At 38.8% G+C, this 17,200-nt stretch overlaps 1 protein-coding gene across 1 annotated transcript; it reads right to left on the minus strand.

Moving 5' to 3' along the window:
• Positions 1–4,233: 4,233 nt before the first annotated feature.
• ZNF479 (zinc finger protein 479) lies at positions 4,234–14,153 on the minus strand. Its single transcript, XM_054560759.1, has 6 exons — positions 14,013–14,153; positions 13,686–13,867; positions 13,487–13,559; positions 10,941–11,067; positions 10,368–10,463; positions 4,234–5,462 (listed from the first exon to the last, which is right to left on the minus strand). The coding sequence occupies exons 1-6, from the start codon at positions 14,151–14,153 to the stop codon at positions 4,234–4,236; spliced, it is 1,848 nt and encodes a 615-aa protein (XP_054416734.1).
• Positions 14,154–17,200: the final 3,047 nt, after the last annotated feature.

The raw sequence follows: 17,200 nt of genomic DNA on the forward strand, positions 1-17,200 counted from the left end.
TAAGTTTCTCATCTCCATCTGAGACAACCTCAGCCTGGACTTTATCATCTATATCACTATTAGCATTTGGGTCAAAAGCATTCAACAAGTCTCTAGGAAGTTCCAAACTTTCCCACATTTTTCTATTTTTTTCTGACTTCTCTAAACTGTTTCAACCTCTGCCTATTACCCAGTTCCAAAGTCACTTCCACATTTTCAATTATCTTTATAGCAGGGCCCCAAACTACCTGTATTAATTTTCTGTATTAGTTTGTTTTCACACTACTATAAAGATACTACCAGAGAATGGGTAATTTATACAGAAAGGAAGTTTAATTTACTCACAATTCTGCATTGCTGGGGAGGTCTCAGGAAACCTACAGTTATGGTGGAAGGCAAAGGAGAAACAAGTACCTTCTTTACTAGGCAGCAAGAGAGAGGCAGTGCAGAAAAAAACACCACTTATAAAACCAGCAGATCCTTTGAGAACTCACTTACTATCATGAGAACAGCATGGGGGAAAATTACCACCATATTCCAATCACCTCCCATCAAGTCCCTCCCTTGAAACATGGGGATTACTATTTGAGATAAGATTTGGGTGGGATAAAATTTTACAGTAACAAATTCAATACAAGTCACAGAATATAGATTTTTTTGAGAATCTCTGAGGTTTCCAGGTTTCTCTTTAATTATCCACCTTATTAAAATCATCCTTTTTGTTTCAATATTGTTCTTCTGTTCTGAAAATGCATACAAACTCACACACCAACACACTCACTTGCTACATAACTTTCTTATATGTATATATATATATATTTTTAATGGTGCCTTGCTCTGTCATCCTGGCTGGAGTGCAGGTCCACCACCTTGGCTCACTGCAACCTCTGCCTTCCAGGACCAAGCAATTCTCCTGCCCCAGCCTCCCTAGTCACTGGGAATACAGGCACGTACCACCACGCCCAGCTAATTTTTTGTGTTTTTAGTAGAGATGGGGTTTCACCATGTTGGCCAGGCTGGTCTTGAACTCCTGACCTCAAATTATCCACCCCATTCAGCCTCCCAAACTGCTGAGATTACAGGCATGAGCCACCGTGCCTGGCTGATATATCTTCAGAGTAATATATTTGTATATATAACTCTATGTAAATCAAAACTAAAAGTCTGTTTTTGTTTGTCAGCAGAGAGGCCACATGTACAAAAAATATACAAAACAATTTTTTAAAAATATTTAATCAAGACTCAGAAATGTATATTAATTATACTCACACAATTTTTATGACCATAAAATGACCCTATGGTTAGTAATAATTCAATTGCACATATTAAAATAAAACTGTATAATGAGATTGTAATACAAAGGATAAATACATGCTCGAGTTGAGGAATACCTCATATACGCTGCTGTGATCATTAACTAATGTATGCCTGTGTTAAAACATCTCATATATGCCATGAGTGTGTATGTACACTATCTACCCACAAAATTTTTTTAAAAATCTAAATAGGGTAAAAAAGAATACAAATTTGATCTATGAGAAAAAAATTATTCTACTTATTTGCAGTTTAAACCACTGGCAGGACAGGTGTGGTGACCCACGCCTGTAACCCCACCAATTTGGGGCACTGGGGCGGGTGGATCACCTGAGATCGGGAGTTAAAGACCAGCCTGGCCAACATGATGAAACCCCCTCTCTACTAAAAATACAAAAATTAGCCAGGGGTGGTGGAATGTGCATGTAGTCCCTGCTACTTGGCAGACTGAAGACAGGAGAATCGCTTGGACCCAGGAGGTAAAGTTTGCAGTGAGCCGACATCATGCCACTGCACTCCAGCCTAAGCAACAGAGCAAGACTCCATTTCAAAACAAACAAACAAACAACAAACACTGGCAAAAAAGAGATTACTAGAGATGTCATTCCCCTACATTAACAAATAGTATATTGTTACCATCTTTTACTTAGAACCTTAAGTAAAATGGGACCCATTAAATTTGATGACAAATGAACACTTCATTCAAAGCACAATAGTTTTAACACATTAAAAACAACTTTGTTTAATGAAAAAATTAAGTTGACAGATAATCTTTAAAAAATTTTTAAATTTATTGCATTTTATTACATAAATGTACAATTGATAAAAAACAATCTCTCCTATCTCTGATGAAACAACTGATCAAATACTTTCACAAACAATGGGAAGAGTCAACATGATGGAATCTGAGACTTGAGTTATATTATTATTTGCTTTTCAGAAGCTATTTTTTTAATAGAAGAAATAAGCATACCTCTAAGGTAATTATAAATCTCCAAAAAATCTACTTCTTTAACATGTATATGGTGTTAGCTTTGGATCTCTTTTACACTCAACACTGATTTCGTGTAATGTCTGAAGTTTCAGTGCCTTCATCTTTCTACTGTGCCTCCTCAGATGTTTATATAGACTTAATTTTTGATTTAATATATTTTCCCCATTTACTGGTTCTGCAAAAATATTTAGTATAAACTGGTGTTTTCTAAGCTGTAGGTTTTGAACAAATGTTTTTCACATTCATTACATGTTTAAACATTCTCTCCAATATAAATTCTCTAATGTTCAACAAAGTTTGAGCATCTTCTTCAGATCTTCAAATTTTTCCTTTAATATAAAATATGTACAATAAAATCTGTAATGGAAGTAAAGGTACAGCAATCCTCTTTAAGTTTGTATGTTTGTCTTCAGAAGAACTAGTCTTTACTTTAAAGGCCTATATTTTCCAAAAGGTCTTTTTACAGTAATCACATTTATAATTTTTTTTTTGAGATGGAGTCTTGCTCTGTCACCCAGGCTGTAGTGTAGTGGCTCTATCTCAGCTCACTGCAACCTCTGCCTCCCTGGTTCAAGTAATTTTCCTGCCTCAGCCTGCCGAGTAGCTGGGATTACAGGTGCATGCCACCACATCCGGCTAGTTTTTCTATTTTTAGTAGAGATGGAGTTTCACCATGTTGGCCAGGCTGGTCTTGAACTCCTGACCACATGATCCACCGACCTTGGCCTCCCAAAGTGCTGGAATTATAGGCATGAGCCAACACACCTGACCTATAATCCCTTTATTAAGTATAAACTTTCTGATATTGAGTAAGATGTGACCTGATATTAATGGCTTTTCACATTCTTTGTATTTGTACAATTTTTCTCTAGTATAAATGCTTTCTTGTACCATAAGGTGTGAGAATTTGTTAAAAGTTTTGCGACAATCTTCATATTTGTAGGAGTTTTCTTCAGTATAAATTATCTTACCTACCATAACGTGTGACTACCATTTAAAGTCCTTGCCACATTTAACACATTTCTAGAGTTTCTCACCAGTATGATTTCTCTTTTTTAGAAAAGTTTGAGGTGTGCTTAAATGCTCTGTCACATTTTTATGTATGCAGAGTTTCTCTCCAGTATAAAATTTTTTAGTGAGTAAGCATGGAGAACCAGTTAAAGGGTTTGCCACATTTTTTTCTACAATTGCAGGGTTTCTCTCCAATATCAATTATCTTACATTTATTCAGGTTTGAGGACTTTTTAAAGACATTACCATATTCCTTATTGTAGGGTCTCTCTTCAGTATTAATTCTCTTATGTATAATAAGGGTTCAAGACTAGTTAACAGCTTTACCACATTCTTTGCTTTTGTAGAGTTTCTCTCTAGAACGAATGATCAGATATTATGTAAGGCCTGAGATGTGCTTAAAGGTTTTGTCACTTTTTTTTATGTTTCTAGGGTCTCTCTAATATAAATTCTCTTAGGTTTTGGGAGGCTGACAAAGGTGGATCACCTGAGGTCAGGAGTTCAAGACCAGCCTGGCCAACATGGTGAAACTCTATCTCTACTAAAAATACAAAAATCAGCCAGTGTGGTGGCACATGCCTGAAATCCCAGCTATTCAGGAGGCTGAGGCAGGAGAATCGCTTGAACCAGGAAGGCAGAGGTTACAGTGAGCTGAGATCATGCCACTGCACTCCAGCCTGGGTGACACAGGGAGACTCCAACTCAAAAAAGTTTTTTTAAAATAAATTCTCCTAGGTTCATTAAGGTTTGAGGGTTGGTTAAAGGCTGTTACATTTTTTTACATTTATAAAATTTTTGTCCAATATGAATTCTCTTACCTTCAATTAAGGTTTGGAACTGGTTAAAGGCTTGGCCACATTCTCTACACTTGTAGTGTTTTTTTCTAGTATAAATTATTTTATGTATTATAAGGCCTGAGGGTGGACTTTGCCACATTATTCACATTTGTAGGGTTTCTCTCCAGTGTGAATTATCTTATGTTCAGCAAGACTTGAATGCCACTTAAAAGCTTGGTCACATTCTTCACATTTGTAGGGTTTCTCTCCAGTATGAATTCTCTTATGTTGCATAAGGGTTGAGGAGCAGTTAAAGGCTTTGCCACATTCTTCACATGTGTAGGGTCTCTCTCCAGTATGAATTCTCTTGCGGTCAGTGAGGGTTGAGGATAAGCTAAAGGCTTTGCCACATTCTTCACATTTGTAGGGTCTGTCTCCAGTATGAATTCTCTTGTGGATAGTAAGTGCTGAGGAGCGCCTAAAGTCTTGGCCACATTCTTCACATGTGTAGGGATTCTCTCCAGTATGAATTCTCTTATGTCTAGTCAGGTTCGAGGATAAGCTAAAGGCTTGGCCACATTCTTCACATGCATAGGGTTTCTCTCTAGTATGAATTCTCTTATGTCCAGTAAGGTTTGAGGACCAGCTAAAGGCTTTGCCACATTCCTCACATCTGCAGGGTTTCTCTCCAGTATGAATTATCTTGTGGTCAGTGAGGGTTGAGGATACGCTAAAGGCTTTGCCACACTGTTCACATTTGTAGGGTCTCTGTCCAGTATGAATTCTCTTGTGGTTAGTAAGTGCTGAGGAGCGCCTAAAGGCTTGGCCACATTCTTCACATGTGTAGGGTTTCTCTCCAGTATGAGTTCTCTTATGTCTAGTAAGGTTTGCGGACCAGCTAAAGGCTTTGCCACATTCCTCACATCTATATGGTTTCTCTCCAGTATGAATTATTTTATGTGTAGTATGGTTTGAGGAGCAGTTAAAGGATTTGCCACATTCTTTGCATTTGCAGGACTTCTCCCTAGTATGAATTACCTGATGTTGATTTAGGTGTGAAAGCATGCAAAATGATTTGCCATATTTTTTACATTTGAAATGTTTCTTTCCAGTATATCTTGTTTTATGTCTATTGGAATTTGAAAATTTACCAAAGACTTTGACATATTTATGAGTCTGAAATATTTTGTTTTGGGTAGTTGACAAACATTGGTTAACTTCATTATAACCTCCTTTGTGCACCTCACATTCACCCACACTTTTACAGCATTTTTTAAATTGTAATTTCTCATGTCCACATTTTCCATATGTTCTTGGTATTACTTTTTGGAGTGAATCTTTGATGCCCTGCTCTGGCTGAAGGTCTTGGGTGAAATGGGAACGTGTAACTGAAAGACATAAAAAGCACAAGTTACTCCACTTTCTGGACTCATATAAATGTATTCTACACATGAAATATATAAAATTATACAAGGTACATTAGCAAAATGCCATATCAAAATACCACAGGCCATAATTCCTTCATAGATGTATAAATGTAACAAAATCATAGTGATCAAAATACCTTTGTTGGAAATTTATAAATAAAGTAAGTGTGTGCATCATGTGAGCACAATGCCCAGAGCTGTATAGAGAGAAAAGTCTGCTACATTTACCCAACACAGCCCTTCCTCATGCCCAGTAGAAGAACATGGTGCCTTTAATAACAACTTTAAGTCTTCTGAGCTCAAAAGTGAATGTTACAACTGCAGAAAGACTGCAGTATGATGGGCAGAAGATAGGTGTAGAATGTAGTTACTGACCACTAAGAAGAAATATGAAGAAGTCTTTTAATTGAAAAATAAATACAAATTGCAGACAAAACACATCCTGAGAACATGTTTGTGAGAATCCCAGAATCTCTATCAAAGACAATTGGTGTCATGCTATGACAGGAAGGAGCTGCATTATAAAGATCATGAAAGGTAGTTTTATGTTAGTGTCTAAATCTCAAATAAAGATTACAATGTATAGAAAACATGAGGACAACATGGTCCAATCAAAAAAATCGAAAATTTTGTAAAAGCAACTATAAAAATAAAGATGTATATCTTGATTTTTAAAATTTAAGATAATCCATATTATGCTCTATGAGAAAAATGGAAAACCAGACACCTAAATAAAATCAGAAAAATAAGAATACCAACAAAACTTGCAATAATAAAAATAAACAATGTGGAGGTAAAAAAGAATAACTGAAAAAATTTAAAAGTAAGAAAAAAGTATGTAAAAAATGAAGAAGCTAAACCAACAAACTAGGATATACACAAAAAGATTCACAACACAAATTTAAGCAAAGTTTCAAAAGTCACAAACCAGAAGATAATCTTGGGAGCTGCAAGATAAAAATGAGTTATTATTTATAAGCGTAGTCCTCTGAGACAATCAGTGAATTTGTAAACAGAAACCTTGCAGGTCAGAAAAGAACTGTGTAAAATGGTCAAAGGCTGAAAAAAATTTTCATGGTGAGAATAATAAAACAAGAAAAAATGTACTACAATATAAAGAAAAATAAAACTCTTCCAGAATGAATAAATGCTGGAAAAGCATATAATCATTGCATGTGCCCTAAATAAAATGCTGAAAAGAGGTCCTTCCACTTAAAATAACATGATGAAAAATATATGTAATCATATGAAAATACATAACTTTCTGAAAAACATATGCATATACAAAAAGTAAAATTCTGTGGCATTATTGTGATGATGCAGAAAATATTTTTAGTTATTTTTTAAAATTTGAAAAATATAAGCATAAAAATAATCAAAACATAAAAAGATATAATTAGCAACATCAATAAGAAGTATAGGGTAGATATAATGAGGACAAATTTTTCTATGCAACTGAAGTCATTTTTTTACCAGTTTAAAATATACTGTTGTAACATTTAAGATGTTTTACAGAATCTCCAATGTAGCACAACAAAAAAATCTTTATAGACACACAAAAGCAAATGAGTCAATTACTAGCATGAGACAAAGATTGATATTATATAATGGTAAAATGAGTCCATTTACTAGGAATCTATAATTATTATGCCTATCTATATGTATATGCATATATAACATTAGGGCTTCAAAACATATAAAGCAAATATTGACAGAAATGAAGCAAGAAATAAAATAGCAACACAAAATTATAAACATTAAGACCTCCTTTTCAATAATAAATAAAAAATTTAAACAAAAAATCAATTAAAAAAACTGAAAACCTGAAGAATATTATATTGTGCATGAATTTATTTTGCATTGCTATAGAAAATAATCTCAGACTGGGTAATTCATAAAGAAAAAGTTTTTTTGATTCACAGTTCAGTAGACTGCACAAGAAGTATATGGCAGCATCTGCTTCTGGTGAGGATATGAGGAAGCTTACAATTATAGTGGAAGGCAAAGAAGAACCAAACATGTCACATGGTGAAAGATGATGTGAGTGTGAGGTGGAGGAGCCAGGTTCCTTTAAGTAACCAGCTCTCATGTGAATTAATGGAGTGAGAACTCTATGATTACCAAGGGGATTGTGCCAAGTCATTCATGAAGGATTTGTCTCCATGATGCAAACAGCTCTCATTAGGCCCCACATCCAACAGTGGAGATTACATTTCAACATGCGATTTGGAGGGCATCTACACCATATCACAAACCAAATAGGCTAAACAGACATGTACAGAACTCTCCAGTCAAAAGTAAGTGGATACACAATATTCTTATTTGCACCTGGTGCATTCTGTTAGAACACATAAGTCTTGGTAAATTTCAAAAGATCAGCCAGGTGCAGTGGCTCACAGGTGTAATCCCAGCAGTTTGGGAGGTCAAGGTGGAAGAATCACTTGGGGCAAGAAGTTTGATATTAGCCTTGGGAACACAGTGAGACCCTGTCTCTACAAATAATTAAAAATTAGCTGAGCATTGTGGGGTATGCCTGTACTGCCAGCCACTCAGTAGGCCAAGGTGAAAGGATTACTTGAGTCCAACAGGTTGAGGCTGCAGTGAGCCAAGACTGTGCTACTGCACTACACTCTGGGAAACAGATTGAGAAACTCTGAGTTAAAAAAAAAAAAAATAAGAAGAAGAGCAAAATCATACAGTATATGTTTTCTAACCCAAACTGAATAAAACTAAAAAGAAAAAAAGTAATACTGGCAAATCAAAAATACATGGAAATAAACACACTCTTCACTGTATTCTTGCACAGGGTCAAATAATTTAAATTAATTTAGTATTTTTTCTCAAGGGCCAACATATTTAAGTGATGACTTAATTTGTTAGGATGTCAATATAACCCACAGTGGTGAACAAATTTAATATAATCTGTGACAAAATTCCAAAAGTACATTTATTCCTGAACTATTGTTTAAAATTTTTAAATTTTATTATGAACCAAATCTAGAGAAACACACATGAAAAACACAGAGGCACTATACTTCATAATTTCAAAACATAATAAAAAGCTGCAGTAACAGTAACTATGTGGTATTCACAAAAAGACAGATAAAGACATGATAGAGCAAAATAGAAAGCCCAGCAATGAACTCTTCTGTGTATGACCAAATAATCTGCCTCAAGGTTGCCATGAGCAGACAATGGAGAAAATATAATCCCTTCAACAGATAATGTTGAAAACTGGACATCTACATTGAAAAAATGAAGTTGAATGGTTTAATTGCATCACATACAAAAATATTTTAAACAAAGTACTTAGACTAAAAAAAAAACTAAGAAACTCTTAGAAAAAATGTATAGTGCAAAGACATGACATTGGTCTTGGCACATTTTCTTAGATATGCCATCAAATGCATGAGCAACAAAGAGGAGAACAGAAAAATTTAATTGGGCTAAACTTCAAAATTTCTGCAATCAAATAAAACATTTAATAGAGTGACAGTGTTGCCCAAGAAATCGGTGACAATATTTGAAAATCACACGTGATAAGACTTAATATTGAGAATATATAAACTACTCCTAGAAGTAGACAACAATAATTGAATTACCTGATTTAGAAATGGACAAATGAGCTGGGTGTGGTGGCTCACACATGTGATCCCAGAACTTTGGGAGGCTGAGGTGGGCAGATCACCTGAGGTCAGGAATTCGAGATCAGCCTGACCAACATGGCGAAACCCATCCCTACTATAAATACAAAATTAGCTGGGTGTGGTGGCACATCCCTGATCCCAGCTACTCAGGAGGCTGAGGCAGGAGAATCATTTGAATCCAGGAGGCAGAGGTTGCTGTGAGCTGAAATCACACCATTGCTCTTGTTGCCTGGGAAACAAGAGCCAAACTCCGTCTCAAAAAAAAAAAAAGAAAGAAAGAGAGAAATGGAAAAATGATTAAACTAAATTTTAATAAAAAAGATATACAAATGGGAAGAAGTATTTGAAAGGTTGCACAAAATTAATAATTTATAGAAAAATGCAAAACATAATCACAATACAAAACAAAATTACCTTACATCAATTAGGATGGCCACTATAAATTTTTTTAAAACACCAACTGTTGATGATGTAAAGAAATTGAAACCTATGTAAGTTGTTTTTTATGAGAAAAAAGATACAGCCATCATAAAAATATCATAAATGTTCTTTAAATAATTTAAAATGAAATTATTATATAATACAGCAATACCATTTATGAGTCTATATCTAAAATATGCAACACAGTAAAATGAAGACATAAAAGGTACCCTGCTTGCATATCCCCCCACAGCAAGTGGGGGGATAACCAAACCTCTAAATAAATAAATACATATAAAAAATTAAAAAATTTTTAAAAAATTTGTAAAAACTTTAAAATATATTTCAAGGCTATAGTAATAAAAACAGAATGGCATGTGCAGAAAAATGGATGACCACCAATGAAAGAGAAACTACTATTCTCACACATTTTAGACATGATGCAAAAAAAAAAATTTAATGGTTTAGAGTTTTTCAAAAATATGCAGATATTAGTGTGTCCCCAAAAGCAATGGCAAAGCAGTCAGTTTGTGCAGTCCTTGATAACCTTTAAAGAAAACTTTGGCTCACACTGTGAACTTGAATAAAGATTATTGAAGCAAAAGTAGAATCCTTAGAGAATTTAACCGCATGAGGCAGGAGGTGTCCCTATGTAGGAGCAAAAGAAAAAAATGACTTGAGCTTCTCAGAAACTCTTCTCATCAAAGCACAGCTCCCCAGACCACATTTTAAGGACTGGCTGCCTCCTTGATTTGTGTACCTCTCATCTGTCTGATCTGCTTCATTCACTCTCACCTACCTGGGTGTTTGGCTACCATCTCATTTCTCTTTATATGCTGGGACTCTTTATTTTGCCCCAGACAGGTGATCAAGTCTGGCTTAGAGACAGCAATACCTGTTTTATTAAGAAAAAAAGTAACATAGATCATGCTGAATTCTTTAATTGCCAAATTAGTATTATGCTTAGAGGATATAATAGAAAATTCTAGAAAATTAATATTGATCCATAATAGAACTTTCTAAATATTCAGAAAATATTTTAAATTTGTAGGTCCTTAATTTCACTACTCAGTACTACTGAATCAAAAATTGGTGGCAGCAACCGAATTCTAATGTGTGTGCAACGATATTTTATGCCATGGCATTTTTAGAATTCCCACTAACCTAGAGCAAAAGATACATAAGCTCAGGAAAGGCAAAAGTTCTGGTCAAGATAAAACATCTTGAAGAATTTGTTCTACAGCAATGAATCCCCAAGATTTTCTTAAAATTGGAGGTCTAAAATTCATTCATGCAAAGCAGAAATTACCAAAAACATCTTAGAAAAGAGAAAAGAAATATATTAGGAATTATGTATTGAAGTTATCCTCACCCAGGGAGACCAGGTTTCTGTAGTTCTCTAATATCACATCTCTATATAAATTCTGCTGAGCACAATCCAGGCATTGCCATTCCTCCAGAGAGAATTCTATAGCTATGTCTCTGAATGTCAACAGTCCCTGGAAAACAAACAAACAAACAAAACCACTCATGAACACACAAGCACTTACCACATGGCCATAGGCAGAGATTTTTATTTGACTCAAGTTAAAAAAGAGAGTAAAAAGAAGTGGTTCTCACTTATAAGACTGACTAAAATTATTCAATAAGATAATTTTTAACACTGAAGTATTCTCTAACTCTGAGAAAAGAGGATAGCATAAGATCCACAATACCACTGTAGATTTGATACTTTTCTGGATGATACATTATAAAATTAAGGGCATCAACATGGACATGTCTTTTTCTTTTCTGTTTTTCTTTTCTTCTTTTTTTTTTTTTTGAGACCAAGTCTCACTCTGTTGCCCAGGCTGGAGTGCAGTGGTATGATCTTGGCTCAGTGCAACCTCCACCTTCCGAGTTTAATCGATTCTCCTGCCTCAGCCTCCTGAGTAGCTGGGACTACAGGCATGAGCCACCATGACTGGCTAATTTTTGTATTTTTAGTAGAGACGGGGTTTCTCCATGTGGACCTGGCAGGTCTTGCACTCCTCACCTCAGGTGATCCACCCACCTCAGCCTCCCAAAGTGCTGGGATGGCAGGCATGAGCTACTGCGCCTGGCTGGACATGTCTATTTTTGAGTGCTATATTTACATCATATAGAATAAGTTGTGTATATTTCTCAGATAGAACAGTCATGATGAGTTGGAAGATACCTCTCAAGTCTTGGTATGTGCAATAAACTAAAGATCTTGTGAGATTTTGTTTCAGGAGATTTCGGAGAGGAGGCAGCATGGGAGAGTCCTGCAGAGCCCTGACACACTCCACTCAGCTCCCAGGTACATGTAGGGCCCATAAGCCTCCCAGGAGACCCAAGAATGGATCTTTCTTGATCAAGAAAAGAGGCAACCCCACCCATACCCACACAGGCCCTGATGCCCACACACATCAGAGAACAAAGCTTTTGTGCCCACGGTGGGGCAAAGGGGGAATATCCCCTCCTTCCCCCTGTGGATCCCATAACACTTGCTCCTCCTGGTGCTCCACCCCCACCCCACAGGGTGCTGACTGCAACCAAAGTGCCCCATGGAAAGAACAGCCCATGGATGGAGCCCAAGAGGCGCTATGTCCCGAATGGGCCATGCTGGGTCTAAGGTGATATTTCCCAATCACAGAGTCTCTAACTTTGCCACCCACTGGCCCTGTGCTTCCATTTCCCTTGGTGGCCCAGGGTAACAATCCCACTCTGAAGGCTGGAGGACCCACAGAGGCCACCACCCTCAGTTAAATGGCTGCACTGTGAAAGGGGGTGCACAAGAGACACTCCCTGCCTTGGGTCTCTTGCCTCAGGACTGATGTGCATCAGGCCACGGCCAGCCCAGCCTGCTGGAGAGGGCTGCGTTCCCTGTGCTCTGTGTGGGGAATGGTGCTCACAGTTCTGGGTCACTACCGTTGACTCCCCCAAAACACGGGGGCAGATGTGCTCCATTATATAAGCCTTGGGTCAATCCCAGAGAATGAGCATCAAATTCACTCCTGTCTGAAGCTGGCTGCCCCAAGGCATTTGGGTTTTGGGGTGAGATAAGGGTCTGGAGTCAGCATCAAACTGTTCTGGTTTTGGAAACACATGAAGTTCTCTGTAGCTCTCTGAGGTACAGGAAATGGTGCTAGGTCTGTGCTTTAAAAAAGCCTAAGAGGAGGGGGTGCCTGGGAGGAATCCTGAAGCCAAGGGTAAGGGTTTCACCTTTCCCACCTCCCCACCAGAGACATTCCACAAAGTCTCATGACAAACTCAGAATAGGCAAAAAAAAAAAAAAAAAAAAAAAAAAATGGAGGCGGGGTGCAGGAAAGTGGAGGGGAGGAAGAGGGTAATAAGAGATTACAGGGGATCATCTGGCCCAATCCTGAAACACCCCTGCCATATCATGCTCTATCAGTCCTCTCACACAGCTGAGGAATCTGAGGTCTGGAGGAGGCGCCCAGAGCCTGGACAGGCAGCTGGCAGCCTGGAACCCCTGAGGTCCAGGCAGATTCCGCCACAAGCCTGAGCCAGAGGCAGCGGGACCCCAGTTCATTCACTTGGAAATCACTCAAGTTGGCTGGGCCACTGCCCCTCCCCAGACCCTCCCCTTTCACTTATCAGGCAACAGCCTTCCTGCAAAGCTGCCAGGCTAGGGATGAGGATGCCTTGGTCCCCCTAGGAATTGGCTGTCCCCAGGGGGCAGGTGCCCGGCAGCCACCCACCAGGCCACTGCTCTCTGCTTACTGCCTGGAGCCTGGAGCCCATGTGAGGAGCAGGTGGCTCACGGAGCGCTTAGCCCGGCCGCGTACTGTAGGCACTGCATTATGGGTACCATGGTACCCCTGCAGGTTGGGGTTGGCACACCCTTCCCCGGCTGACCCCACAAACCCGTCTCGAAGACCCACCACGTTCCACCTGACCTCGACAGCCAGGGGCCCCACAGCCCTGGGACATTGGCCCGCTACCCTCCTCCTTGCGTTCAGCACCCCTGGAGGGGAGACCCATTAGCTCGCCAGGTAGGAAAGCAGGGGGGGGCAGTGGTGACACTAGAGGGTGTCACCTTGTTGTGCCAAGCACTGGGGGGCTGGACATGAGCTCACACACTCACACTCACCCTCCAAAGTCCAACCTCTTGCTTTGGCCAAAGCTGGCCAGAAACTGGGGCCTGGGGACAGAGGTGATAGACATCTCCATGCCGGCTTCCTGCAGTGTCCCCACGGTTGGGTGTTGGTTCTGCCGCTGCAGGTGCCACATCAACCGCTGCACCCAGGTGGCTCCAGCCACCATCTTCAGGAACTGGGGGCAGCAAAACCGGGCACTGGCCCCACGGTGCCACTCACACCTGGCAACCACTTTCCACCCAGGCGCCCGTTCCGCCTCCTCAAAGCCTCCACCCACTGAACCCAGGCCTTTGCCTTGTGCTGGCTGAGTCTTTCTTCACCTGCTGCTCTCCAGGAGCTTTGAGGAGGCGCTGGCCACAGGGGTCACAGCCAGGCAGAGCACAATGGCGCAGGCTGAGAAGCCCAAGGCAGAGAGGGGAACTTAGCATCTTTAACTGGTGCCCTCCACTACCGGAAGCCATGCTGCCCCCCAGGCCCGTCTATGGCACCCACAGAAGGAGGGTTATGAGAAGCAGGCTGCTCATTATAACTCCAGTTCTGGGCCCCTTAGACGTGGGATAGAGGGGGACAGGCAGAGCTGGGATGTGACTGTAATGGAGATGGGTCTGTCAAGGGCTGGCTGGGAGCTCCAGCCTCCTCTCTCCTTGGTAGGGGGCCTGAGGCCCATCCGCAGCTCTCTTTGACTCCTTTTATTCTGCAGAACACCCAGACCCCAGCCTTCTCATGGGAATCATAAGACGCATGAGGCCCAGGGTTCTTTCTGCCTCTTCCCAACCATGGTCTTTGTATTTCCCCCAAGGAGTGTCTAACTCCTCGAACAGAATTGAGGCCCAGAGATCTGTATGCTGTAGTCATTGAATTATGCCAAGGTTCTAGAAAAGTAACCACACAAAATGAAGTGCTTAATATTTCTGTGTTAAATGAATGAATCCCAACCAGAACCTTCTTAGATATCTGAGTGGGCACAGGATCCCTTTTCCAACACTCAGGGACCCTGATCTGTCTATATAACTGATGGCGACTAGCTGGAAAAAAGACCGTCACACTTTCTTTAAAATGGAAAACAGATTATTAATTTGTCTTGATGAATAAAACAGATTTGCTTTCTATGTGCTATTTTAAATACAGTGTAAAAAAGTGGCAAAGCCTTTATTGTTCACACTTTACTCAACATCAGATAATTCATACTAGAGAAACACTATACATGTAATGGATGTAGAAAGAGTTTGATTTAAAATATAAACCTTAGAAATAACCAGAATTCATACGGAATTCTTCCACAGGGAAACTTTTCAAATGCAATAAATGTGAGGAAGTATTTAAAAATCAAGACTAAATAAACATCGGAGAATTTCCATGAGAAAGTACAAAGGCACTAAAATTTTAAAACTTTACATTAAACAAGAATATCTAATATAGAGACTAATCTAAAGTCAAAACAATTAAATAATTTATTTGTATGTTTCAATGAAGCAAGGGCTTTGTATTTGGACAGGTATAATTATATTTCAAAGGATACTCATTTTGTATTGTCATTATTTGCGTTTTTTTTTTTTTTTTAGAAACAATTATTATTGATGTAATTCAACTTTCAATTCGGTTGACCCTATCCCTGCATTCCTAGTGTTTATGTGAAAACATGTGACCTATTGTTGCTGCATCAGAGCTGGGAGAGGCCATTCTACATGAATTTCTCCATGGAACCTTCATGGCAAATGTAAAATTAAGAAATAAAAATAAAAATAAAACTTCCAGGCACTGTGGCTCATGCCTGTAATCCCAGAACTTTGGAAGGCCGAGTCAGGTGGATCACCTGAGGCCAGGAGTTCAAGATTAGCCTGGCCAACATAGTGAAACCTCATCTCTACTAAAAATACAAAAAATTAGCCAGACATGGTGGCAGGCACCTGTAATCCCAGCTACTTGGGAGGCTGAGTCAGGAGAATCGCTTGAACCCAGGAGGCGGAAGTTGCAGTGAGCAGAGATTGCATCATTGCACTCCAGCCTGGGCAACAGGAGTGAAACTCTGTCTCAAAAAAAAAAAAAAAAAAAGAAGAAACAAATTTAAGGAGAGATCCTCTTTGTGGTTTACTTAAAGTCTGCATGAGGGAGGTGTTCTGGAAGTTATTCTTCTCTATTAAAGCAAGAGTGAAAAATCCTGAATTTTTGAAATAAATAACGTTACCAATCATCTCTCCTTAAAGGATAAAAAAGCTGGCCAGTCTATTAAAATACTAGTGTATTATAGTAAAAGTTTAAACTCTTGAATATTATTCAGTGTGATAATTTTTTAAAAAATTACAGATATCAGAGAAAAGTAAAGATAACACCTCCATGAGAGATTTTTAAGTGTTTTAAATCAATGTTTCCTAAATAATTAACGTTAGTCTTTAAAAATAGAGAAAGGAAGTATCTAAGATAATTACATCAGAGAAAACATAATGCCTATTCAGTGTTTGTGACTGTATTTTGACCAAGAAGAATATAGTGGATTTTGGAATGCCTTACTTAGACTATGTGTGAACTTAATTTTAATTAATACACTAAATGGTTTTCAATGTTTTCACAGTGATGTGCAATAAATGAAATGTTATCCTGCCACCAATGTTAAACTATTTTCTTTAATCAAGATAACAATATACTATTGAGTAACACAGTGAAATGACTTATTTAGTAATCATTTGTTCAGAGAACTTAAAACAAATAATTTGGTGACTATTGTTGTCAAAAGTTTTATTTCATTTTTTTTAAGCTTTTGGTAACTACAGGAAGATTATGCCAGTTATGATAAAGATCATATAGGAATGTGGTTGGCCAGGTACAGTGGCTCACACCTGTAATCCCAGTACTTTGGGAGGCCGAAGCAGGTGGATCAAGAGGTAAGGAGATCGAGACCTGCCTGGCCAATATGGTGAAACCCTGTCTGTACTAAAAATACAAAAATTAACCAGGCATGGTGGTGCACACCTGTAGTCCCAGCTACTTGGGATGCTGAGGCAGAAGAATCACTTCAACCCAGGAGATGGAGGTTATAGTGAGCCAAGATAATGCCACTGCACTCCACCCTGGGTGACAAAGTGAGACTCTGTCTCAAAAACAAACAAACAAACAAAAAAAGATACAGGAATGTGATTGGAAGCCATAATTTCTGAATTTTAAATTATTATTTATAAAAATTTACTGAATATTGGCTGGGCTCACTGGCTCACGCCTGTAATCCCGGCACTTTGGGAGGCTGAGGTGGGTGGATCATGAGGTCAGGAGCTCAAGACCATCCTGGCCAAGATGGTGAAACCCTGTCTCCACTAAAGATAAAAAATATTAGCTGGGCGTGGTGGTGTGCCTGTAATCCCAGCTACTTGGGTGGCTGAGGCAGGAGAATCGCTTAAACCCATGCAGCAGAGTTTGCAGTGAGCTGAGATCACACCACTGCACCCCAGCCTGGGTGAGAGAGCGCGACTCTGTCTCAAAAAAAAAAAAATTCTTATCAAAAAGTGGGCAAAGGATA

Source organism: Pongo abelii, chromosome 6 (assembly GCF_028885655.2).
Source record: "Pongo abelii isolate AG06213 chromosome 6, NHGRI_mPonAbe1-v2.0_pri, whole genome shotgun sequence".
Taxonomy (NCBI): domain Eukaryota; kingdom Metazoa; phylum Chordata; class Mammalia; order Primates; family Hominidae; genus Pongo; species Pongo abelii.